The 26033-nt window shown below is 38.0% G+C and overlaps 1 protein-coding gene across 2 annotated transcripts; it reads left to right on the plus strand.

Annotated features, from left to right (window-relative positions):
- The first annotated feature begins 1662 nt into the window (after window positions 1-1662).
- HDAC2 (histone deacetylase 2) lies at window positions 1663-24986 on the plus strand. Of its 2 annotated transcripts, none has more exons than XM_071806621.1 (14): window positions 1663-1923; window positions 9208-9320; window positions 9781-9898; window positions 10842-10916; window positions 11213-11351; window positions 13417-13558; window positions 16830-16922; window positions 17015-17123; window positions 18489-18629; window positions 20101-20209; window positions 22465-22595; window positions 23461-23616; window positions 24363-24420; window positions 24608-24986. In XM_071806621.1, exons 1-14 carry the CDS (start codon window positions 1680-1682, stop codon window positions 24636-24638), a joined length of 1659 nt encoding a protein of 552 aa, XP_071662722.1. In that variant the 5' UTR covers window positions 1663-1679; the 3' UTR covers window positions 24639-24986. The 2 variants fall into 2 exon arrangements, with proteins under 2 accessions (XP_071662722.1, XP_065690418.1); XM_065834346.2 differs by having other exon boundaries at window positions 1665-1892.
- The last annotated feature ends 1047 nt before the right edge of the window (window positions 24987-26033 follow it).

The following is a 26033-nucleotide window of genomic DNA, read 5'->3' on the forward strand; positions in this document are numbered from 1 at the left end:
AGAACACATGTGGTTAACATAAATACATTTTACAGTTGGTTCTCTCTTAACAATATAAAGGCAGTTTTTGTCAGCAGCTTCCTGTTAGGTATCTCTAGGAGTGAAAATAACCTAATTTTGGGAACAAAGAACTATCCTATGTTTGTGCATGTATTGGTTTCAATGAGCGACACTGATAACAAGTAGGCATTTATATAATCTAATATAAAGGTACATGTGGCAACAGTCAGGCTTTCTAGGTACTTTTAGAGTCTCCAATAAATCAAGAAACCTTGGTTAGGACTTCTATAAGGAGTGCAAGTGCTGAAATATTGGATTTTCACATCAGCTGAAGAAACAGTAATATTTTGTGTAACTGAGACACATCCCTAGACTCAGATGCATCAGACTTCAAGTTCTAACAAGTCTGAATCTCTATATAAATGCAAATACAAGAAAGTTGTAGTTACTGAGTTAAGTAAAAATGTGATCATGTTAACATTCTGTATTTCCTCCTCCTGTGTTTGTAGCTGAGCTGAGGCAGGCAGAGAATACAGGTGGCAGATGTCAAACTGCAACTTGATTCAGATGTCAAGCCCTTTATATCCAACCCCAACTACCTTCATCTTGCATAGCATGCCTTAATTTTGGAAGAAGCAATTGCTATGTATCCTGTGGGGTATGCCCTGAACTTCTAGAGCAGGGATCCTCAGCAGCAACAGTGTCAACACGGCCCAGGTACCGCCAGCAGCGCTCCCAGGTCTGCATCAGCCCGGAGCCTGGGCCGGAGCCACCTGCTGCCTCAGATGCCTGGCGAAGAGGCAGTGCGGGACGGAGAGCTGAGGTCTTCTCAAACAGCTCTTCCATAAACCTTCAGGACTTCATTAATTAACACAAGGAAAAAAAAAAAAAAAAACCACCAAGAAAGAGTTGTAGAGAACTCCGCTAGTAAAGAAAAAAAAACAAACAAGCAAAACAACCAACCAAACCCCACTTTTGCTGTGGAAAGCGGCAGAATGAGTGACTACTCACTGGGGGGGGGTGGTACACGGCAAGACGCCCCCACCATATCAAATATCTGCCCCCGCCCCGTCCCAGGAAGACGGGCCGAGAGCGAGGCACCGCACCCAGCGCGGCGGGAAGCGCCTCCTGGTCACGGGCGAGGCAGCCCTGCAGCCCCGGCTGCTCCTAGGCGGGAGGCTGAAGGGAGTCACCGCATCTTACTCCCGTGCTGAGCAGGGGACGAGACCGCTGTTCTTCGGGCACGGAGCCGCCCGGTGAAACAGGGGCTCCCTGTTGGCCACGGGCTGCCCCGCCGCAGCCGCTGCCCAGGCGCGACCCCTACCCCGCCATCGCCACGCGATACCGCGCCCGCACGGGGCTGAAGGGGGCAGCCACTCCGCGCATGCGCCAGAGAGTTCCGCTGAGGGGCGGGGACAGAGCCCGACGCCCGCCGGCGGACCGTACCACTGTGCGGCGTGGGGGTGGGCGAGGAAAAAGCTTCCTCCAATAGTTCGATTGTGAGGATTTCCCTCTGGCTCCTTGCTTGAGTTTGTGTGTAGCTAAGGGACAAGGGCAGTGATAAGCAGGCAAGAGCCCTTGCTTGCTCAGACGCGTCCTTTTGGCATCCTTATCTCACTCGCTTCCCCCGGCGGCAGCGGATTGGGCGCGTCCAGCTTGCTCGCCCCCTCCCGCTATCGATGGTCGGGCCCGCTCGCGCTGCCTGTGGCCCGGCGTCGCGAGTTCCCGCTCTCCCGTGTCCGCCCCCTCCCTCTTTCCCTCCCTCCGTGCCGGCTCGGCGCTCGCCTCGACCTCCCGCTCCCTCCCCCCAGCCCCGGCTCGGCCCCGGCGCGGCAGCCCTATGGCGTACAGTCAGGGCGGCGGCAAGAAGAAAGTCTGCTACTACTATGACGGTGAGCGGGGCCGGCGCGGGAGCGCGCGTGTGTAAGTGGGGGGAGCCCCTGTAGCGGCCGTCTAGGTCGGCCTGCCCCTGGCCCCGCCATTACGGGCGCCCCCTCCCCTGCGGAACAAGTTTCCCCTCTCGGTTCCACGGAGCCCGGGGGTCTCCGGCGCCTTCACATGCGCCGCAACGCCTCGATCCCGCCATCGGCCCGGCGCCATCGCCCTTCGCTGTGAGACTGAACCCCGGGGCTGCCGGACGACGGGAAAGGGGCGGCGGGGATCGGGGAGGGTGGCGGAGGCGGTGGCGGTCGGAGCCGGGCGAGGTGCGGGTCGGGGAGCTGCATGGCCCGGCGGTGAGTGCTATGTCTATTGTTTCTCTCCGACACACACACACACACACACTCCCCCGCTCCCCACCAAAAAGAAGAAAAGTTGAGACACTCCCCTTCATTCGCCTAGCACAGAGGCGTTGGAGTCGCTGCCGAGTCTGGCTCCTCCCCTGCAAAAAAAAAAAAAAAAAAAAGTGTAGGCCATGTGTGCCTTCGGCACCTGGTGATTGTTGAGCTGAGGCCTTCCCTTTCCTCTGGCTTTCATGCGGAGATCTGCTGTGAGGAAGGGTGACTCTGCCCCCCAGCCTCAAACGAACATGCATTAGGGTGAAGGTTTGGCTGCCAGGAGCCTATCCTCCAGCAAAACACAAAAGTTGCATGTGTAGGTGTTTAATAATACTGAAATTTGAGTTGCTTGCAGGCCTTCCAAGTTTGCACCCTTGTCTGATGGGGACAGAGTGACTTGTGATCTCCATTTTCAGTCACGACGAAAAAGTACATAAAGCTCGTGCTTAGTTTCAGATATTTGCAGCAACTTGTTTGTGGTTCTCTCTGACCACAGCAGCGAGAACTTTTCGTTTTCCTCTTGAGTTTGCGTTTGCTTTTCCTTTTTTTGTGCTTGGAGGGTAAACTCTTTGGTCAGATTAGTTAAGAGATCTGATTTTTTTTTTTTTTTAAATTGCCTTCTACTGTAACAGTTCTTGAAGTTGGCATCTGAGACTGGTGTTGGTAGTAGCCAGGAGACAGAGGTTTGAGGCTGTTTTGCTGTCTTGCTTTGGTGTTTTCACCATTTTGGAAATGAAGATGAATGGCTAAACCCACTAAGATATTAAAGGTATCTGCTGCTGTAACAAATCTGCCATTCTTTAGATGGCAGATCTTGTGGGGCCTGCTTTTTTTTTTTTTCTAACCACACTAAAGGAGGCAGAGTGGTGGTTGCCGCCCCCTTCTCTTTGTTGCTAGCTCTGGTTCTTTGTTCAGCCTAAAGGGGAAAGGAGGCCCCAGTTCGGGATAATTTTGGTGAGGCTGGAATCTTTTCTTTGAGAAGAGGAATCACTTTGCCTTGTTGAAAGGAAGACTGTGATGATAGTTTAGAAGCTTTCTCTCTGCAAATGTTTGCATTTTTAAAATCAATATACTTTTTAAAGAAAAATATTGAATGAAGCCTGGCAGCTGTATTTAAGGAGATATTGATACCTTAAATTTTTCTGCAATCCCTGGATTTTGGTACTGAGTGCTAGTGTCAGGCTCCCTTAACAGACAAAAAGCTGTACTCGTGAAGAGAGGGGGGAGACTGGAGAAGGAAGAAGTTTTCAGGTGACAGGGTAATGGCGACTTAAAAGCAGTTGTAGCTCATATCTTGCTAGGATAAATGCAGATAAAAATAATGTAGAAGGAATATCTGTTGTAAAAATGAACAGCTTTGGAATTATTTTGATGTCTTTTTGTTGTTGTTGGCAAAGCCAACAGTTACTTTATACTTTCTCTGGAAATAAATTTACTAGAAGGACTTTTAGAGTTAATACCTGCAGTAAATATTGCTAATACTAATTTGTGGTTCAGCTGGCAACTCTTGAGTATCTTGTAACTGTGTCGTACCAGCAAAGTCATGAATCAAAGAAAGGGGAGTGTTCACAGCCTTAAATAACTGAAAAACAAAAAATACAAAGATAACTCAAGCATGCTAAAAGCATGTCATAACCAAAGTAAATGACCTTTTTTTCATAATTTTCCCTCCACACATACTTTCACTTTGTGTCTGTAAAAGTATACACTAAAAAGTGTTCAAATGTATTAGAGTATTATATATGCATATATTTTGAGATGCAGTAAATTCCTACATGCTTTTTGTGAAACTCAGTGTGATCGTCATTTGAAGTTACTTTTTCAAATTAACCTGTCACTTTCCAGGTCTTCTTAGACCATGTTGCTGTTAACATTTTTTGATAATTACCTGTTTTAAGTCTTCAGAGTGTATCTGGAACCAATAAACTTTGTATAGAAGCAGCCTGATTTCATTTTCTGCAGTTTGTCTGTAAGTCAGCCACATCCATTTTGCAGAATTTGCATTGCTCATCATGCTCCAGACAGGAATTTTATTTAAATTTGAGCCAGTATACTATGAGAAGAACTATAAATGTACAAATTAAGATACTTAAGTCATCTCAGCTGAAATATTTTAATAACTGCCTCTAATCTTTATATATATATGGCTATAGCTTAGTGAAGTCTGTTGCTCACACTGCTTAGAACCATGCTAAATATGGAAGGATATTGTAGCTTTTATTTTAGCTTCTTACCATGTGTCTTCAGGTTGTTGCTGCGATCTGCAACATGAGGCTCAGGTAGTTCAGCGGCGTCTTCCAAACAGGTACATGTTGTACAGTTGCCCGCAGCAGTGAAGACAGGACCTAAGTGGTCTTTCCAACTCTGTGCTCCTGTAGAGCAAAGCACAGTTCTAGAGATTTATGCAGCAACTATCATGGCTACAGTTAATAAGTGTATTTATTCCATACCACTTCACTAGCAATATTGTTTAGATTGCTCATTATGCATAATTTAATGTTCAAAAGTCTCTACCTTCATGAAAAATTGGAGAGATCTGCATCAGAATGTGGTTCGTTCAACCCATGAAAACAAGACTAAGCCTGTTTTAATAGGGCAATATGCTGCTATATTCAGAACTGTTGAACTACATTAGCATTTGCAGTTTATCTTCTCTGCAGATGTAAGCTTGAACTGAAAAGTGTTTCATGAAGACTGATAGATGCTTTGTGCGGTGGCTTCCAAACATGGTGGTTGGTGTTCACCCTCTGCTCAGTAGTCAGAACTTTGCCAGTCATATGCTTAATTTTAAGAACCAGAACAAAACCCCCAACCCTTAAAATGCTAGTGCAGTAATTTTAGGCCTGTTTGAATAGCTGTTTGTCAAACTGATCAGACACTGGTGATATTTTCTAGATTAATCTTTACATGAGTTCACCCGTTAGTATTGCTGCAGTCAGTCCAAATGTAACTGCTGTAAAGATTTGTAGGCTTTTTTTCATTGTAGCGGTTATGTTTCTGCACTTAGTACAGTTCTGAAATGCCTCGTGATTTCATGGTAACCATAGTTAAAATAAACAGAGATATGGTCAGTGTGCATAATAATTTATCAAAGTTACAAAGTAATGTACCTTACAAGTTACAAAGTATCAAAAAGATAAGTCATTGTCTTGCCCCTTTGTTCAGGCCACTGAGACTTTTGTAATTTGTTAATTCAAATGTATTATTTTTCTATATATATATCTAGTAATTAGAGACACTAACATGCTTTTTTGGAGATACTGCAGCTTTTGTTGGTTGGTCGTGTGTTTGTCAAACATAACTGAAGTTCCCTGAGGGCATGTAGCCTCTTGTATTTTTCTGTGTATTAGATTATTTAACATCTGTAGACCTTGCTGAAGGCTTAGCTGGAGAAGTGAATGTCTAAAACTTAAACTCTCAAAAGGAATTCTGTGAGTTTGTTTTTATTTGATATCTCTCTCTAGAATTTAAGCAAGTAACTTGTATTAATTGAGAAGTAATTTTTTTTTAATATATTTGAATCCAGAACATTACAGTGTATGTAGCAACTTAATTTTCAGGTAGGTCCCCTAGCCATTTGTTGGTATCACATTTTGCATGATGTGGTGAAAAGCACAGGACCGTAAGCTTGTGCTAGCATTAAATTGACACTTATCATCTGATTTTATTTAAGGACTCAATTTTTCAGAGATTAAGTTATTACTTCTCGATGGGAGCCATTTAGCTGATGTTTTTACTGATATAAAACAGTAAATTTCAATCTTTGAAGCCTTGCTGTGAGACATTAATAGATTTGCCAACTTTCTGCATATACTACTTTGCATTTTTTCCCTCTCCTTCCTCTTTCAGTTATGTTCTTTTCTTTTGCACTTTCCACATGCACCCACACTGATGAGTGATATAAAATACACTTGTAACACTTCTGTGTGATTATTATCTTTGTATTAACAAGCTGAGGATCAAGTACTCATACTACCTGCAATATTAGTCTTGTGCTCTTGGCCTCACTGTACCCGTTTCTCATATTTATGTGTACACTAGTCAGAGTTAGTCTGTCACTAAGTGCAGGAATTTTTAGCTCACATCAGTGGGGGAGGTGTCCCATCTCCCCACACACTAATTCTCGGTACACTTTGTTTTTCTCATCAAAGTATTCCAGTACTGTGATATGTAAAGAGGAGATACATAGGTTTCAGGGCCAGGGGATGAAGTGTTTGTATCAGGAAAGGCACCTTCACGGGGTAAAGGAGGAGAGACTTTTGACACGTTAGCTTTCACCACAGGATGTCTCCAATATAGGTCACTTTGTGATGTGATTTTGACTGGAAATCAAGGTGCTAATGAAGAAAGAGAAACCTCTTTGTAGCTTTTCCTTCCCCACGCCTGTCAGCATACACATTGCAACAGTCCCTTGAAATGTAATGGGCTTTTTGTCCATATGTTTGATTTGTTTGTTTGTGAGGTTGGTTGGTTTGTTGTTTTTTGTTGAGGCTAATGCCAAAACCCTTTTTTGTTGGTGATGCTAAGACCTGGAAGATGTAAATGGTATTGCTTGTTGCTAAGGTGTGTTATATCAATATTTATTGTTAGTCATTACCACTGACCTCTAACACAGAAGGATCAATATGCTTCTGCCAGATGCTCCCGCACTGGTCTTCTATTTGATTAAATAAACTCCCATTAAATTTACTAACTTGCCAATTCTTTTAAAAGTTCTCCTTTCTGGTAAAAAATAAAGTGAAAGTTAAAAGGTATGATTAATATATTGATTTTTTTTTTTAAAGTGTATATTGCAGTGTGTGATATCTAGAATATGATTATATTTTGGATCTGTTTGATTTATTGCAATGTATTGAAGTATTTGTTGCAAGTATATTTGAAAAGCTTGCTGATGTTTGAGGTGTTTTTACTGTTTTACATATGGGAAAACAAAATCTTATATTTTACATAACACACAAAAAAATCATTATTAGTTGTCTACTTCTGTATTCATCAGCATTCTGAGTAAAATATAAGTGATAATGACTATACAAGGTGAAATAGTTAAAATTAAATTACCTGATTAAAAAAAAGTATGAGATACATACACATTCTTTAAGACACAAATGCATTTGGAATGAAGATTCCTCAAAGACATCATGTTGTTAAAAGTCACTATTGACTTAATTTTCAAAAATTTAGGCTCTTACTAGCTTGGAGCTTTGTAAATCTGTGATGTAACAGTAACTTCACAAAACAAAGTAGGGCTAGTAAATGGTTGGTGTCGTTTTACCAGTCATTAGTTTTCAGAGATGTGGTAGATCTTTCCTGAACAACAAATTTGTAAGGTAGTGCTTTGTAAAATGCTTGGAAATATTTTTGCTGACGGGGAGGGGTGTGGATATACTCTTTTAATACCTTTTGCTCTTGATGTGCATGTAACCTCCCACAGGCCTGCACTTTTTTGTATTTGCAAGACTCCAGGTCTTAGTAACTGATAAGAAGTGCTAATCTTCCACTTAAATACTTTAATTAGGGTAGGTCCAAGTTCTTCAAAGTTCTTAACTTGATGCTAAAACTTGGTATATCCATTGTTGCAGGATGACTAAGTTAGGTGCGAAGTAATTGTTTTTCTCGATAACTTCATTTTACATTACATGAGGTTATATCTGTTTTCCTAAGTGTTGTTATTCTCCTTGTCACTTTAAAAGCTGGATTTTAGAATACTTTGAGACTTAAAAATCTTACTGCAATGCTTGCTTTTCTGTATAGTTGGTGAGGCTACTGTGAGCTGACATTTTCCCTTTCTCCTGAGGTGGAACTCATGTTGAAGAAATTGAAGCCATTTTGTAGTGGTGCTTCTTTTTACCTCTGCCTACCAGAATTTGTAAAATAGTATGACACTGTGAAAATAGTATTTATTTTGTCCGAAGTGGACAAGGCAGAGCATATTGGAGGATGTGAAAGAAAAGTAAAAATTTCAAGAAGGTAAAGTTAATTAGTCTTGTCAGGAAATTTTGTCCAAAAGAGATGCTATTAATAAGAGTTATTAGGAATTCTCCAGCTGAAACCTGTTCACAACTGGACATACCTTTTAGGCTTGTCTATGTTTCCAGAAACATATGGACCACTAGTTCTATTTAAAATGAGTTGTCTCTTGTGAATGTCAGTGTTCAAAGGGGAGGCACATATGTTGTAACAGTACCCAAGAGGAGAAAACTTGACAAGCCCGTGATAGCAGCCATTCTTTTCTTGGAAGTTTGTGTCAAATTAGTTATTTTAATAATCTATCTAGTTTCTCTGCAGTTTGACAGAGCCAGGCTAATCTGGATTACAAGGTTCTTTTAAACTATTGTGGATCCCTAGTGGCAGGTGGCTGGGGAATGTTTGTACATGTGGTTGCAGCAATAGATGTGAAGCTAACTTCTGGAATGTAACTGGTAGAGTTAGTAGTTAAGGGCAGGCTGAAGGTAGTATCTTAAAATCAGCTCCTGCAAAATGGTAGGTTTTACCACAGCCTATATTGTGGTATAATATGGCTGTGTCATCAATTGTTTCTGCTCTCCTCTGAATTCTACTTTTGCTTCCCATTTCTTTATTCTTTAGTTCCTCTCCACTATTTTCTTCATACTTGATTTGAAACCACTTCTTGTAGGCATTTTGCTCCTCTACTACTGTCTACTTGTAGTAAAGGTGTTTGACTTCCTTTTTGCCCTCTGCTTCTGGCATACAACTTTCTGTAGGCAGTTTATTTTTGTCATGGCCTTTTTGAAATAGACTATTTCCTTTATCAGTTTAGTGGGTGGTGGTGGTTGTTGGTTTTGGGTTTTGTTTGGTGTGTGATTTTTTTTGTTTCAATCACCATACCTGCTTTCTGCTGGAAATGATTCTAACTAGCAATGAAAGACTGTTTTATGGTATGACTAGCTATTCATTTGTGTAATATTGACAGGTGATATTGGAAACTATTACTATGGACAGGGGCATCCAATGAAACCTCATAGGATCCGAATGACCCACAACTTGCTGCTTAATTATGGCTTGTACAGAAAAATGGAAATTTATGTGAGTATGAGCAATAGAATGTCCACTGTTTTTGTTATTTTTAAATGGCTTCAAGTATTCTCACACAAATTAAGTGGAGAGAAGTGGAAGTGGAAATAGAAAATGCTTGAACAGTGTATTCAGAGCTCTCTTAGAAATGAAACAGTATTTTACAACTGGTGAGGACTGCAGATTGTTGTCCATGTCTGGAAGAAGTAATATAGAGGCCCAGTAGAGACTTTTCACCACTATTTTGATGGCTGGGGGGGTGGAGTGTTGGGGGAACATTGGGTTAACTGCACAAAGAACTAATTAAGTTGTATACTTACAAGAGAGTAGTCCTTGCTTTATTTAAAACAGTACTATTATCAGTTTCACTATTTTGCATTCAAAGTAGATTCGATTTCCTTCAAGTTATCTGTTTTAGCTAATTATTAGCTGATTTTGCAGAACATTGATTATTTCTATAACTTGTTATCAGCGACCCCACAAAGCTACTGCTGAGGAAATGACCAAGTACCATAGTGATGAATACATCAAATTTCTCCGATCAATAAGGCCTGACAATATGTCTGAGTACAGCAAGCAAATGCAGAGATGTAAGTGTCAACATGAGGCTAAATCTATGTGTATGTACTTTGTTGGTTAGCCTTGTTTAAAGCTGAATATTCAACAGTACAGAGGTATGAATGTGGCTTAATGATATGGGTGGGTTAGAGAAATATTGTAACGAGTAGCATGTGCCTGCGTTTAGTTACACTAGTTTTGGGACTTCTCTAAGAAAAGCAGCCATCTTGGCAAAAATGTTCTTTAAGCTTATGTAAGGAATTTTGCTTCCCCATTCACAGGGTCTATTCTAGATGTGAAATAATACTCTGTAAACTAATGCACAGATTAAACTTCAGTTATGAGGTGTTTGCAAAAGTGTCTTAAAATTCTGTTCTAATGCAAAATCATTCTGAAAAAGAATGGCTTTTAGAAGAGTAGAGAATTAAAAATCAATGTGTGAAAATGTGTTAAAGTCAAGAAAAGGACTTACTCATTCCTGTTGGAGGGAAATAGTAAAAATTGTACATTATTCACTGCTCACCCTTTCTGTTAAATTTATTTCTTTAATTATAGGAATGGGCTCAAAGTACTGTTAGGAATGCAGTTTGACAGCTATTATATCAATTTAAAAGGTAGTATTGTAACCCCTTTATGATGCATTATTCTCAGTGAATTATTTTTCAAAGAATTGTGTATTTCTTAACATGGCCTGTATTAATCAGCACTACTTAAAAAAAAAATCTAGAAACTATCTGTTTTCTTGCTGATGAGGAGACAAAGCTTTCTGGAAAAAAGAAAAAATATTAGATCGAAGTCATCTTAGATAATAAAGACTTTACCTTGTTTTCAGTGTTTTAACATTTAGCTTGACAAAAATGACATGGGGGGGGTAGTTAAAGTGCTGAATGAACTATGCATTGCATCTGTGTTATGCATGCATATAGCAATGCTGTTGGAATGGTGTTTTTGAAAAGTAATGCATTTCTTACACAGTTAATGTTGGAGAAGATTGTCCTGTATTTGATGGCCTGTTTGAGTTTTGTCAGCTGTCGACTGGAGGCTCTGTGGGTAAGCACATATTGTTTGCCAGCTATTTTGTAACTTTATTACATTTGTATCAGCAACTTAAAACTTTGCTTCAGTTTTAAATATACTATCAAACATAAGGGGTTTTTTATTAATTAATTGTTTATCAGTTACTTGATATATCTCATATTTGACAGCCTCTATCTCAGCATTGATGAGAGATCAGATCTAATATCAGCTTATTTAAAAATAAGATACTATTTCATGTAATAAATTTCAAGGCCTTCAGAAGTTTCTGACTGCATTTCCTTTCAATTTTTGTGTATGTTTTCTTACAGCTGGGGCGGTAAAATTGAACAGACAACAAACAGACATGGCTGTTAATTGGGCTGGAGGACTTCATCATGCCAAGAAATCAGAGGCATCTGGTTTCTGTTATGTCAATGATATAGTGCTCGCCATCCTTGAGTTACTGAAGTAAGTTTATGATGAGAACAAGAAATAATTATAGAAAGTGTCAAATTCAAGTACTTAAATGTTTGAAGATATGAATTCTAATTATTATTTCAATGTGTTTTCATAGCCTATGTTGAACTTACGCAGTTTCAATTAAGAAAACTACAAGCTGTGCCTGATTTGGCTTCAACAAGAAGTTTAAACTAGATCACAGGCAAGCTGAAATATAACTAATAGAAGATATGCTTAAAACAGACATATAGGAAGTACTTCATTACACAGAGAATAGTGAACTTCAGGAACTTGCTGCTACAGGAGGCTGAAGGAAGCAGACTGCAACAACAGATTCAAAGAAGAGGTTAGACATAATAATGGACAAGAAGTCTGTAAATGGATGTTAAAGATCCAAGCAGCAGTGGAGCCTGTAAAACTCCATATACTCTAACTCTAGATAGTGGGGAAGTACTAGGGAAGCAGACGTCAGAAAATGGATAGGTTTACATGCTTTCTGTAAATGTTCATCTGCTGTTGCTACTTATAAGGACAGAGCAGTGGGCTAGATGGATCACTGCCCTGACCCCTTAGGGCAGTCATTATGCTCACAATCATGCACCGATTTGGTTTCTCAATATGCCTGCTTGTTTCCTATCATTTGAGTCCTTACTAAATCAAACAGGAATATTCAGGGACAATCATGCACTGAACTTCCTTGCATTGTTACATGAATTAATGTGGCTGTTATGAATAAATAATGAAATAACAGCTGTGCTGCTATGACTGCAAAATAAAAAAAATGAGAGGAGTAATGAAAAAGTGATAATAATTAACTTCAAACAGTAATGCTTCACTAAAACTTCATATCCCAAATGTTACTTGTACTGCTTCAGAGAGCTGTATCCTTTCTAGTAACACATAAATCTCATTTTTTACAAAAAAATATTTTAGGTATTTGACTCTTAGGAATGGAGCAGCTGAGTCTGCTGGTGAGGGATGGGGGAGGCAGCTATAGTCTGGAATTGCTTTTTAAAGATGAAAAACATTTCTAAAGGCACTACACAAATAGATAATATTAACATGTTAATTAAGACATTCATGTTAATATACAGCATGTTTGTAGGATCTGTCTTTGCAATCTAAGAAAAGCTATATAATTTTCTGTGGTCCGGTCTTGAATTTTTTAGCTTAATGTGCATGTGAAGGAAGGAAGGTTTCAAGTAGTCATGGGTTATTTAACTATAGGAAACTGTCCTGCTCAGTGTCTTGTTAAGTGAAAAATCTTAGCCTACCTGAAATTATGGCTGCTTAGACTCACATTCTATAGCACTATGCAAAACATGATGATGATGTGTCTTCTAATGTTGATAGACTTTCTTTACTGAACAACACAGAATATAAGGGGTACTTACTGTTGTTTGCAATGGTCGAAGGCTTCAGACAATTGTTTTCTTTATTCATTTCAAATAAACTGATCTGAAACTTGCAGTATTTAAGGAGATGCTAAGCAGTAGTGTCATTATTTCATGCTAATAGTCTGATACGCTTGGAAGTAAGGATGTTGCTACCTTGATAAGTTACAGAGGTGAAGAAGAAAAGTTGATGTAAAATAAATATTTAAATTTATTTGTTGTGGGCTTATGGAACATGGGTTATTCCTGCTCCTGGCACTATGCTGTTTGAAGTGTGCACTAAGAGAAATTTTAGTGCAGACTGTGTTGGTAATTATTGAGAACACAGAAAGAAATGCCCTGTGAAAGGGGCAAATTCAGCAGATGTGAACAACAGAAAGTTATGTGAACAGAAATACAAGGTATTGATTCTACAGAGTGAGACAGCTTGGGGTACATACTAAATACAGTATGTACTTAAAATACTTATTTTGATGAAGATAAACTTATTTTCATTGTTATCCAAACTGTACTGAGAATTCTAAGAGCATATAATCACTTCAGTCGAAATAATCAAAATGATAATAATCTTGGATTTTAGTGTTTGGTTGTTTTTTTTCATTTGTTTTTTCCTTTTAGGTACCAGTATATTATGAACATGATAGATAATGATGATTCCTCATACATGATTTTCTTCCTAGGTATCACCAAAGAGTGTTGTATATTGATATTGATATCCATCATGGTGATGGTGTCGAAGAAGCATTTTATACCACAGATCGTGTGATGACAGTATCATTCCATAAGTATGGTGAATATTTTCCAGGCACGGGGGACCTTAGGGTAAGGTTGAACACAAAATTTTATTAGGTGATAAATTGCCTCTTATTCTCTTCCTTGTAGATATTGTTGTAGTACAAGGTTGCAATAGCTGTGTCCAGTAATACTATACTTCAGTAAATTTTCAGAAAATAAGTTAGTCTAGAGTGAGAGGTTTATTGAGAAATGTAAGAAAAAAATACAGCCTAGTGAGGAAGTAAATTATTTGCTTTTACATGAAATGAACACCTTCACTTCTAGATAAATTTACTGAAAATTTAGTTCAAATATATAATTAATTTAGTTCACTGAGATTTTGGAAACATGGTATATTTATAATCATTATCTATACATTTCGGTTCTACACATACAGCGAAAAGTAGCTGTTTGGAGATCACATGGCTTCAAAACTTACTTCAAATCTTAAAATAACTTTATGCCAGAGCTTCAATTGCAACTTGAATTTCATAGAATCATAAAATCATGTTGATTGGAAAAGACCCTCAAGGTCATCAAGTCCAACCATCAACCCAACAGTGGCACCAAACCATGTCCCCAAGAACATGCGTGTCTTCCAAATACCTCCAGGGATGGTGACTCCACCACATCTCTGGGCAGCCTGTTCCAATGCCTGACAGCCCTCTCCATGAAAAAATTTTTCATTATGTCTAATCAAAACCTCCCCTGGTGCAACCCAGGGCCACCTCCTCTTGTCCTATTGCTTGTCACTTGGGAAAAGAGACCAACACACCTCCTCTTGTCCTATTGCTTGTCACTTGGGAAAAGAGACCAACACACTTCTTGCTACAACCTCCTTAATTTACTGTATGCTATTTGCCTAGTAATACAGCTGTCTCATTTTGGAAGTATTTATGTCATAAAGTGTGTCTTGACTTCTTATGATGCTTACTACTGAAGAACTTTAGCGTGCCTCGCAGACTATGCTAAGCCTTATAGCTAGATTGAAGGAGGGAGCATTGGCCTGTGAATAATTATAATTTAACCTGTTACAGAATCTTTGGCAAAGCTGAGAATGGAAACCAATTTTCCTGGCCCTTCATATTAATTTTAAGTTAGTTAGTCATTCCTCATGTTGCACTGTTGTCCATTAAAACAGGAAATTGTTCCACTTTGCAATTTGAAAGAATATTTCAAGTATTAGGATTAACAAATTCCTAGCTTCAAACTCTTACATTATACCTTTTTATGAGAGACACTCCCAGGATAAGTCACTCCTGTGGTATTAGCAACTTTCTTCTTTAGCTTGTACGTATTTAAAAAAAAAATTGTAAACATTTCAAAAAAGTTTACTGACAAAACTTCTGTGCTGGGAAAGAGTTCACTGTTTTCCTACTACTTTTATATTGATTCTAGAGATGCGCACGTGCGTGTTTCTGCTAATATTCCAGGAGCATGCTCTCCCCAGCGTGCTGATGATACCCAGAGGACACAGGAGTAGATGAAAGTTGAGCTTTAAATCAGTGGGGTACTAAGTGCTCATTTTCGTGTGGCTGGAGCTGAATGTTATTACAGTTGTTAGATTTTGATAAACTCTGTTCTAAATTGATTTAGGTAGAAATCACATTAGGCATTGTTTTTATGCATGTGGTTTAACCTGACTGGCCACAAGGTGGTAGTGGTGCTTCAAACAAAAAACAGCTGAGACCAGGATGTTTATAAAGACAAGCTGTTGCTGAATTTCACTAGAATTTTTTTGAAGGGTTAGCTATCTTGGCTTTTTAGAAATGGCACTTACCGTTGACAGAGAAGTTTATGGATTCTTCACCTCACCACACCCAGGACAAAGAATTTAAAGATACATAGCTGAAATAAATAGAAGAGTATTGTATGTTATTGGGATTTTTTTAACACAGTGTCAGTGACAAGCAGTACCTCAGGCATGGTAACTTTTATTCTGTGCTGCTAGCTAGTATTTTGAAGTGAGTATTGTCTGCATACAGACTTCAGCAGGCTTTATTGTGATTATTACATCCTCATAGGGGGAAAAAAACAAAACAAAACAAAACAAAAAAAAAAAAAAACCAAAAACAAAAAAAACCCAAACATTAGCTTTTCCTTATCTCCAGAGCTTGCAAAGCTAATTGAACTAAAAGGAGAACTAATTCTCTGAAAAGTCAGCATTTCTTCTGGAGACCAGTGTTGTGTTGGTTGCTTGTACTCAACTTGGTCTACCATTACTGGTTATTTACATCAACTTCAACAGCCAGATCTTATGTTTGTTTTTGTCAGTGGGCTCCGTTCACGCTTGTTTCTGTTATTCTTTAGTTTGTTGGTCTGATTTGATGCAGAAACAAATCATGCATCATCTGGTGATTTTGTGATCTCTGCTCTATCAGTGTAGCCGAATCTCACAGAAATTGTCTAGTTCATTCATCCATTTTCTACTGAAGGTATTGTGCAGTCTGAACTTCCAGTGTCCTTAGTAAGTTATTTGACTTCCTGTACATCTTAGATCATAGCACTGATGTTGTCCTGGATATAAGTAGATATGTCAGTTCATACTGTAGTGCTACTTAGAGGCCTGTGTTCTCCAAGGAAATTTGATCAGTTGATGAATGGGCAACTACCAGAATGTTATATTGTTTCTTTAGAATTTATAATAGATGCAAGTATCAGTTACAAATGAAAAAGAAGTGGATGGATTCAGGGTTTATTCATTTTTTTTTTTCCTCCAAAGTTTTTCCTTTTAGTACATGTGTTGTCCAGGAAGGTCTGGTTAGATAGACTACTACAGTTCCTGCCTTGTCACCTGATGGATCTGAGCATAATCTGCAAGTTAATTTTTTGTTTAAAAAAGTCTCAGTTTCTTCAAAAGCACCTATAAGTTGCCTCTGATTTTCTTCTCTTCCTTTTGCTGCAGCTAGTTCTTCATCCTGCATTTGGAGCAAAGAATATGGTTTTAAAACCTTAAATCCAGACCTTCTGTACAGCACTGAAAACATGCATATCACCTTGATCTTTTCAGTTTTCTTGCTTGTTTTTGTTTCTCTAGTTTTAGTGGGCTAAACGGATCGGTTACATTTTGTCTTTTTGTCTTAAATCTATCAATTAAAAAAATAATGTAGTCTTCTGCAAATTTAGTCTTGGTTTACAATTCCTGCGCTCCAGAATGATTTTTATGGGAGAATGGGGAATCAAGTAAGGTTCTTTGCCTCTTTTTCCCCACGCCGACATGAATAATGGTACAAAATAGTATATCAGAATTGTGTAACTTTTTTCAATTATATAATCATGTGTTTCTGTGTAATAAAGCATTTGGAGTCTTTGATTGTAGGACATTGGTGCTGGAAAAGGAAAATACTATGCTGTCAACTTTCCAATGAGGGACGGTATAGATGATGAATCGTATGGACAGATATTCAAACCAGTGAGTACTTTCTTTTTTTAAGCTCTGGAAAAATACTGGTTTTATTTTGTCCATTTATTTTTTTAATGTGAATTAACAACTTACTGTTTTAGATTATATCCAAAGTAATGGAGATGTACCAGCCCAGTGCTGTGGTATTACAGTGTGGAGCAGATTCATTGTCTGGTGACAGGCTGGGATGTTTTAATCTTACTGTTAAAGGTAAGCATAAAAGTGTTTGTCTGTAACTTTTTATTTAATAGAAACCTCTGTCCTTCATACTATTTTTCAAGACACTTTCATGATATGGACTGGGATCAGAAAGATTTTGTTCGTTACTGTTATTAATCACTTGTTTCTTTGCCGTACAAGGATGGCCAAAAGAAACCCAGAAGTTGCTTTTTTCTTTCTGTCCATGTTTTCCATGTTCTTCCTCTCCAATCAAGTGATTCCTTCTGTGCACAGGTTTTCTGTAACTTTAAAGGAATGTTCTGGAGTGATAGGATGGCAACAACTTGCAACGCTTAATATGATGGGCAAATAACTAGTGGTTCACTTAGTAGAACTGCAGATACTAAACATCAAACACCATCTTGGGCATAAAATAGGTATTACTGAAGTGAGACCACTCACTGCATTGTTAAATTTATAGTGGTGTTTCTTATACTGAGCCTTATTTTAACTGCCATTTTTTATTAACTTCCGTAGCATTAACTTATTTTAGTATTACTTACATTTCTACTCAAAAGAGTGATTCTTGAAATTGCGATGAGATGTTAATTTAGCAAATATTATTATATTTTATTATCTCTATTTAAGTGCTCAAATGTTAAATGTGTATTGAACTTTTGCGAAGCCTTGAATCCAGCCTCTTTGAATCACTCATCTTCTGGTCTTCTTAATGAAGCAATTAGAGTTTTGTAGGCAACAAATTGCAGTATAGTATCTGTTGGGTTTGCAGTGTTTCAGGGTTCTTTTTTTGGTTTGCACCAGGTGGCAAAGCTACTTCAGTTGCCTATACAGCTCAGATTTTTTTCCATCTTACATATCTTGGAAACCAAGAGAGCTGCTGCCTGCTACAGATGCCTGTCAGTATGCTGTATCTCCCTGGAGTGTGTACTGTCTTGGCACCAGTTCACTCTGTAAGCAAGACTTAGCAACCCCTAATACAGGTTCAAAGTTAGAAGTAGAAAGGACCAAGTACTGATTTTCTGTTTTCCCTTCTTCCTCCTTTGCATTTGAGTGAGAAATTGTCCCTGGATTTGCCACTGGGTATTGACATCAGTTATGAAAAAACAAAATGCTCAGTGTTCTATGAGAATTTCGGAACAGCAGCAATAGACCGTCGTGCAAAATTTCTGAAGACTGGGGTGGACAATGTTCAGTTTATTTTGTATGTTTCTTACCTGTAGATCTTGACTTCTTGTGAGGTTGTGCTTAGCTCTAGGGGGAGACAGTTCTGTTTTACCTGAATCAATTAAATTCTTACTTGTTAAGTGTGACTGCATGTCTGATTAAATATTTCATTATATGTTTTTCTGTTTAATAGATATTTTGCATATATTATCAACTCTTTGTGTTTGACAGGTCATGCTAAATGTGTGGAAGTTGTAAAGACATTTAACTTGCCATTGCTGATGTTAGGAGGAGGAGGATATACTATTCGTAATGTGGCTCGATGCTGGACGTATGAAACTGCTGTTGCCTTAGATTGTGAAATTCCTAATGGTAAATATTAATACCCAAATTATTATTTTATTAAGCAATAATCAGGGACAGATAGCAAATATTCCTATTGCTAACTGTAATGCATCTGTTTAGAATAAACTATGTAGAAAGCTATTGTTACAATTTAGTCAATAAATAGTGAACTTTCTATTCTTTCAAATAGTTGCATAGTGAAGCAGTTTCTCTGAGGAAGATCCCCAAAGATCCTGCACTCCCTTTATTTCTGGCCAAATATATTTCTGGGTGTGTTTTTTAGAATGCCTTTTTATGCAACAAACCAGTCCAAACACTGATTTTATGTTAGTCATGGCAATTTTCCTGCTGGACTGCAACTTTTGCTGATAACCTTTTGCTGTTTGTGTGTTTGTTGCTGAAGTCATAGTGTTTCTATCTGACTTAAGTGGAATGCTGCTGTCAGTGAGAAAAGAATATTTGGACAGTACCTTTCAAGATGTATACTTTCCATATTGCATGTCAATATATATATATTTGTTGCCAACCAAAGCTTTTGAAGAGACAGAGTTTTTCCTTATCTGGAAACTTTTTTCCATTAGTATGTCCAATTCAATGGATATATATGAGGTCTTTTGGATTTATTTTTTTTTTAACATTCCTCTCAACTTTGTGGGTTCCTGTCATGTTTAATCTATCCTGAGGAGAAACAGTGCATCTTGAAATGTTGCAATAGCAAGTTAATCTTCCTGTCTCCTTTCTGTCTGACTCACAAATTGCTTATTCTGTAATACTCCTAAAGGAAGAAACAAGACATAGGGTTCAATTACAAGTGGATTTCAGTGTTTTATTTCTTAAGGGTTCTAGGTTTTTTAGATTTGTTACCTTATCTGGGAAGATACAGTTGTGTTCAATATAAATTACTGAGACTTTCCTTGATATGGACTCTTCATCTTTATTTTGGAGACTAGATGTTCTAGTTGGGGGCCATTATCTGTGAAAATACAAAAATTGGAGTGGAGGGAACAGACAGACAAGGGCATCACTGAACCACTGTACAGCACTCAATATTGAACTAGTTGTGATCTTCAGCCTAATAATATCTGCTACATGTTTTGCTGAAGGAGTATTTTGAATGGCTCACGCAAACTTTTCAAACTGGACTAGCTTTGAAAGCAGCTATAAGAAAACATCAGTTGATCTTATCTTTTCTGCAGATGCAGCGCTTTTAATTATTTTGCCAAATTTGTTACTTACGTTGATCCCGTGTATGTTTTAACATTATTACAGTGGAACTTGCTCTTGCTCTTTGTATTTTGCCAACAGATTTAATTTCATGTATTGAATAATCTAGAGGAAAACACTGAAGAGTTCAGATAGTACTTAAATATTATTGCTTGCCTGAATATTTTAGGTCTGATAGTTCTCTAACTGAAATTCTGTCAAAATTACTGATGTATTTAGAATGTTTAAAGTCTTTTTAGGGTCACAAAGTTATCTTTTGTGTTTGGATTTACAGAGTTGCCATACAATGACTACTTTGAGTATTTTGGACCAGACTTCAAGCTTCATATTAGCCCTTCAAATATGACAAATCAGAATACTCCAGAATATATGGAGAAGATCAAGTAAGTAGCAATTACCTTACCTATCAAGTAGGTCACGTGGATCAGATTTCTCCAGAGGTTTAACTGCTAGACAGTTTTGAAAACTCTACCCCTTTCTCTGTTAGACACTAAAAAGAAGTACTGAAAAGATTTGACATATTTTTAATTTCTGTCAGAAGAGTTACTTTTAAAAAGTCTGTTCCTAAAATAGCAGTGTATGCATATGAAGTCCTATGGCTATAAATATAAAAATTTTAAGACCCAGCTTGGATTTTCACTTTTTCCAGCAACTAAAGAGATTACTGTTTTATTTGGCTTCCCATTCTGATTTTGTAGACTTATCACGTCAGGAAAGAAGCTGGTATGCTGAGATGATCAGGATTTCTAATTCTCATCTCTGTATCTAAACATGAACCAAGATTGTCGTTCTTTGTAGCTACCAGCTGTGAAAATAAAAAGTCACATGTGAGCTCGGACATCCAGAACTGTGGACGGTGATACGTGTGCAGGCAATTGAGTGACTGTGGTTTGACAAATCCACAAGATTTGAGAAGTGCTCATTGCCAAGCTATAGCGGGTTTGCGTTTTTAGCCTGTGCTGCTTCTGATACTTAGTTTATTCCTCCTCACGTCCTGAAGGTTTGATTTTAGACAAATATTTTACTCCACAAATGGTGTATGCATACATACAATCTTGTACTCAACTAATAAAAGAAAATCAGTTAGCCTGGAGTACTCTTTGGTTACTGAGGCTTATCCCTGCTCTGGGTTTAAAAGAATAAACCCCCACCCCTACTTTAACAGGCTGTTAATGGTGCTCAGGAATTCTTTTGGTTACTAAAAATAGCTGAAAAGAGATGTGAAAGTAGCTGTATAAGTTTTGCCAGTACTGCTATAATCTGTAAAACTGTCAAATTGCAAAATTCACCCAAGCAGTTAAAATTCTAATATTTGAAGTGGATGCTGTATAGACTGTGGCTGGTGTTCATAGTGCAAATATATAAATCACAATCAAATGAAAGGGGTTTAGTTTTTAATAATGTACAAGGGGGGAAAGAAAGCCTATTTTTCACTGATGTAATTCTGCAGAATTTCTCTGCAGTAATAGTGTGCTAGCTGGTGATCCGCCAGGCTGCTTGCTGTATATTGTGTATTGTTGAGTGTTTGTGGTGTGAGTAGGCTGCAAAACTTGCTTGCTCTATAACACCTCCCTGAGCATGGATTATGTATGTTTTGTTGCCAGAGATAGAATCTCACATCCTTGTACCAGCACCCACAAAAAGAGCAATGAACCATTGTTTCAGGAAATCCTCCTTCAGTTAGTTGTATGTTTTCATGGAGACCTAACTTTAGGGGACTCCCTGGATTAGCAAAATTGTTTTACCAGGTCATGTAATTTGTGCAGAGGCAGAGACTATAAGGATTCAAAAAAATCAGCAGTTGCTATTTAGCTCTTCAAATTGAGCAGAAGGATCCTGAGATAGTTGTTAGAAGAGCTAATATTTGATGATTGCCACACCTTTTTCTCTGCTCAGGCTTATTTGGAATGACAGTTTTAAGCCCAAGAAGAATCATAGAATGGTTTGAGTTGGAAGGGACCTTTAAAGGTCATCTCCTTGAAGTTTCCAGGAACATCTTCAACTAGATCGGGTTGCTCAGAGCCCTGTTCAGCTTGGCCATAAATGTTTCCGTGGGTGGAGCCCAATGTCCTTTCTTTTCCTGCACATGGTACTTTGGAGTGTGGGGTTCATCCCATCAGGTTGCTTAGACAGGAGAGAAATTATCTCTGTTCTCCCTGAAACAGCCAATAGGGAATCTTTTCCAGATGGATCGCTTTTGACTCTGCAGTCATTGCTGTACACAGTGTGGAAGTCTTCATGCTTTAAGTGTCTGGCTTGCTTTCTAAGGAACTAGAGGATAGTTTATTATCCTGCCTGATACTCTAGCTTATTAAAACAGTGTAATACTGTCACTCATTTCAGCCTATGTGTGCTGTACTTGTGCTGACCCTGTGGGGAATTGAAGTTGATTGAAATAAGTGTTTAAAAAGTTCAGAGCAAATGATACTCAAGTATACTGTGGATGCTAATGATTTGTTAGGGATGGAAAACTTTCTGAACTTGGCATGCCTCTTTCTTTTTTTTTTTTTTTGGAAATGAAACAATGACTACAAAGCAAAACAAGTTAACTTTGAATGCAGAGTTTTCAGAATCAGATTGAAAATCCAAGGAAGTGTTACTCCGTGTAGTAATATCTTTCCTTGTCTGTTATTTGCAGGCAACGCTTATTTGAAAACCTGCGCATGTTACCTCATGCACCTGGTGTACAGATGCAGGCCATTCCTGAAGATGCTGTTCATGAAGATAGTGGAGACGAGGATGGAGAAGATCCAGATAAACGCATTTCTAGTAAGAAATACGTTTTCATGAAAGAGCATGTCCAAGTAGAGTCTTTTTAGATTTGATTGTTCAGAACGTTAGTCCTAGTAGTGCAGTATTGGAAGACTGGCAGTTTTGTCTCCCGAGTAATTTTGCCACCAATCTGCCAGTTTTGCTGTTCTTAAGGTGGGTGGCATCTGTGCACAAATCGGAACCTGTTAAAGAGGTCTAAAAACATGCTGAAAGAACATGGCTTTTTTTCACCTTATGAAAGAGTCTTGACTATTTAAAAACTGGAGTAGATACTCCAGAGGTCTCAGATATCTGAATTGTGTAGCTAAAGGTAGGCAGGACTTGGCTTCTGCCTTTTGCTCTTCACAAAAAAAAGTTATGTTCCCTTCCCCATTTATGTCAAGTGAGATACTGTGTTTCAAAAAACCCTTTTTGTTTTTGTTGCGAGAGAGGTTTTCCATACTCACTACACTTCACTTTATTACTGTTAACCTTTGTATAGACAGTCATTCATTAGCTACAGATAAGAGTTTTCTGCTACAATTAACTTTTTGATGGTGACTGAAGTAATTCTGTAGCCTCTTACTGATGCTCTGTTGAAACCATGTTTTTTCCTGTGATTTAGTTTTCAGGATTTGAAATTCTCTTGATACATGTTACAAATACTCCCACCCTCCCCAAGTGTCTCTGTAAAGCTATTTTCAGAAGTCCTCGTGAGAGTCCCAGAGTATCATGAAAGATAGTATTTTTATCCATAATTAGTTCATCAGCATTAAATGACTATAGGATGTTATTACTCATTCTCAATTTGATAGTTCTTTTGTTATTAGGCCTATTGTAGTTGCACTTTATGCTCAATTGATTTCACAATTCTGAATCCTAGTTCGAGCATCTGATAAGCGCATAGCCTGTGATGAAGAATTTTCAGATTCTGAAGATGAAGGGGAAGGTGGACGACGAAATGTTGCAGATCATAAGAAAGGAGCAAAGAAAGCCAGGATAGAGGAAGACAAAAAAGAGACAGAGGACAAAAAAACAGGTAGGACTTGGCTGTGATTTCATGCTGTATTTTAGAACTGCCAATGTCACTTCTGCCAGGAGAAAGATGCATTTGCTGTTAATAGTTAATTAGCTGTTGAGGTGATGATTTATTTTTTCCATCATATTTAAAGCATCTCTGTTTTAAATTAATCAGTTTTAAGATACAGCTATTCACACTAGAATACTATTTTCAGCCAAGGGTTATTGTTGTTTCCTCACAAAGTTGTAATTTAAAAACAGGAATGTGCATAGGTTAATGAAAATAAGGATAAAAAGGTGTTCTTGCTTTAAGTACATTAGACAAAGAGTTTTTTCCTGTTTGCTTTTGTGGGGTGAGCCAACTGTGGTGTGTTGTTGGTTTTTTTTTGTTTGTTTGTAAAACAGAAGACAGGTAGGGTTCTGGGTTTAGTGTAATTCCAAGGACTATTGACCTTTCCAAGAACAGGAGCTACATCTTAGGGCTGTAAGACCCCATGGAGCTGAAGGAGAAATCAGGTCTCATTACTGCATACCATCATCATGGCCAGGCAAGAGAGACTTACCCTGAGGTGTGCTCAGATCACTCCTTTGGATGGATGGATTTAATACTGTATGTTATATGTAACCAGTGACGACTTCTAAAAGCTACTTCTCCTCGGCTAGGAATATATGCAAAAAAATATAAGTTGGTCATGCTTTTTTCTTCTGTAGTCTTAAGGTTTTCTTGCATTTTGTTGTATTGAAAATCGTGTTGTTTTTTTTCAGATGTTAAGGAGGAGGATAAATCCAAGGACAGCAGTGGTGAAAAGACAGACGCCAAAGGGTAAACACTAACTAATTAATAATGAACGTCAGTTTTTTGAAGAGTGTTTATTAATTTAAAATATTACAAAGTGTTGATTTCTGTAGAGATCACTTACAATTCTTCATAATACTAAATGTTTTAGAGTCATGAGAGTAGTAGTTCAAAAAATGAAATATTTTAACATTTTATTTTTGCCTTTGTACAGAGCAAAATCAGAACAGCTCAGCAATCCTTGAACAAAAGATAGCCTGTCATCGATTGGAGAACGTAATACTGGAGGTGGAGGATACCTAAAAGAAGAAAAGTTTTCATATTGAGAAAGACTGCTGATTTCATTTTGTACTATTTGGCATGGACCGTATTTATTTTCAAACGGCTTTGTTCTGGTTTTTGGCAAGTTGTATTGTGAGTTTTCTAATTATGAGGCAGAAATTTCTTTCTTCACCATGCTTTATGTAATAGTATTTAAAAATGGATGTGAGTTATTATGTTAAATGTCTAAACTGATCTATTAAAGTAATTTGCCTTTCCTGAGCTGATTTTACCTTTTTTGTAATTTTATCTTTATTAAAAAAAAAATGGTACTTGGTTGTCTTTTGTCCATCATTGAACTACAAAGAGGAAGAACTCTGTAGAAATTAAGTAGACTTATATTGAGCTATGGGTAGCTGGTGGAGTTAAATGGCCAGTGGGCAAACACATGTTGAGCTGTGTTGCTTTCATTGACTTCACACATCAGTGGCTTCTGCATGGGGTGCAAACAAACATGAGATCTGAACAGACTGAATAAATAGGTGAAATGTTGGTATACAGTGGTTGTATGAACGTGTGTTTTAACCTTAAAGGTTTAATGCTCTGTGGTCAAATACCTTGTACTGTCCAAGAACCTTTCCCACCTCAGAATCTGCCCAAAAGACTGATTAATTTGCTGTTAATTAAGTTTGTATACAGTCATCTTTCAGAGCTTGCAAGATAGGCACTGAAAGTTTGGATTTAACTTATAACCCATTATGGTTTTTGTTTGTTTTGTTTTGTTTTGTTTTGTTTGTTTGTTTGTTTTACTACTATGAGCAACATAAAACTTTGTCCCCCTTAAAAAGAAAGATTTTTGTTGCCTGCCTTCTCCTTTACTTCATTAACTAGTTCTGGTGCCTGAATTAAAACAGAGACCCAAGTGCACATACTTTATTCTTTCTCAATCTACAGCAGTTGTCTTACAGGTTGACATTTAATGAAGTGTGCAAGCTTTGGCAGCAAGATTTCAGGGCAGTGAGCACAGAAATACGCAGACCTGCATTGCTACCCAATATCTTTTTTATTATTTTCTTTTAATAGAAAATAAATTGTAGTACTTTTGTTTGTTTGTTTGTTTTAAAAAACTCTCTCCATAAAATTCTGGGATTGTGGTCTGTGGCCTAAACGATTCATTTGTGTTAAAATTCCAATGCACTACTTTGAATTATTTGTGCATTTGTTCTGTCCAAATGTTCTATTCACTGAAAGCTCTTCTGAAGGCATGTCATGTGTCGACTAATTTGACTTTTTTTTTCCAATGAGAATAACTTTCACTAAAATTAGGAGTACTTGAATATGTAAGAGAGGAAAAGTTTTGTTTTCTTAAAGCCTTTTCA

This window comes from Patagioenas fasciata, chromosome 3, assembly GCF_037038585.1.
Source record: "Patagioenas fasciata isolate bPatFas1 chromosome 3, bPatFas1.hap1, whole genome shotgun sequence".
Classification (NCBI taxonomy): domain Eukaryota; kingdom Metazoa; phylum Chordata; class Aves; order Columbiformes; family Columbidae; genus Patagioenas; species Patagioenas fasciata.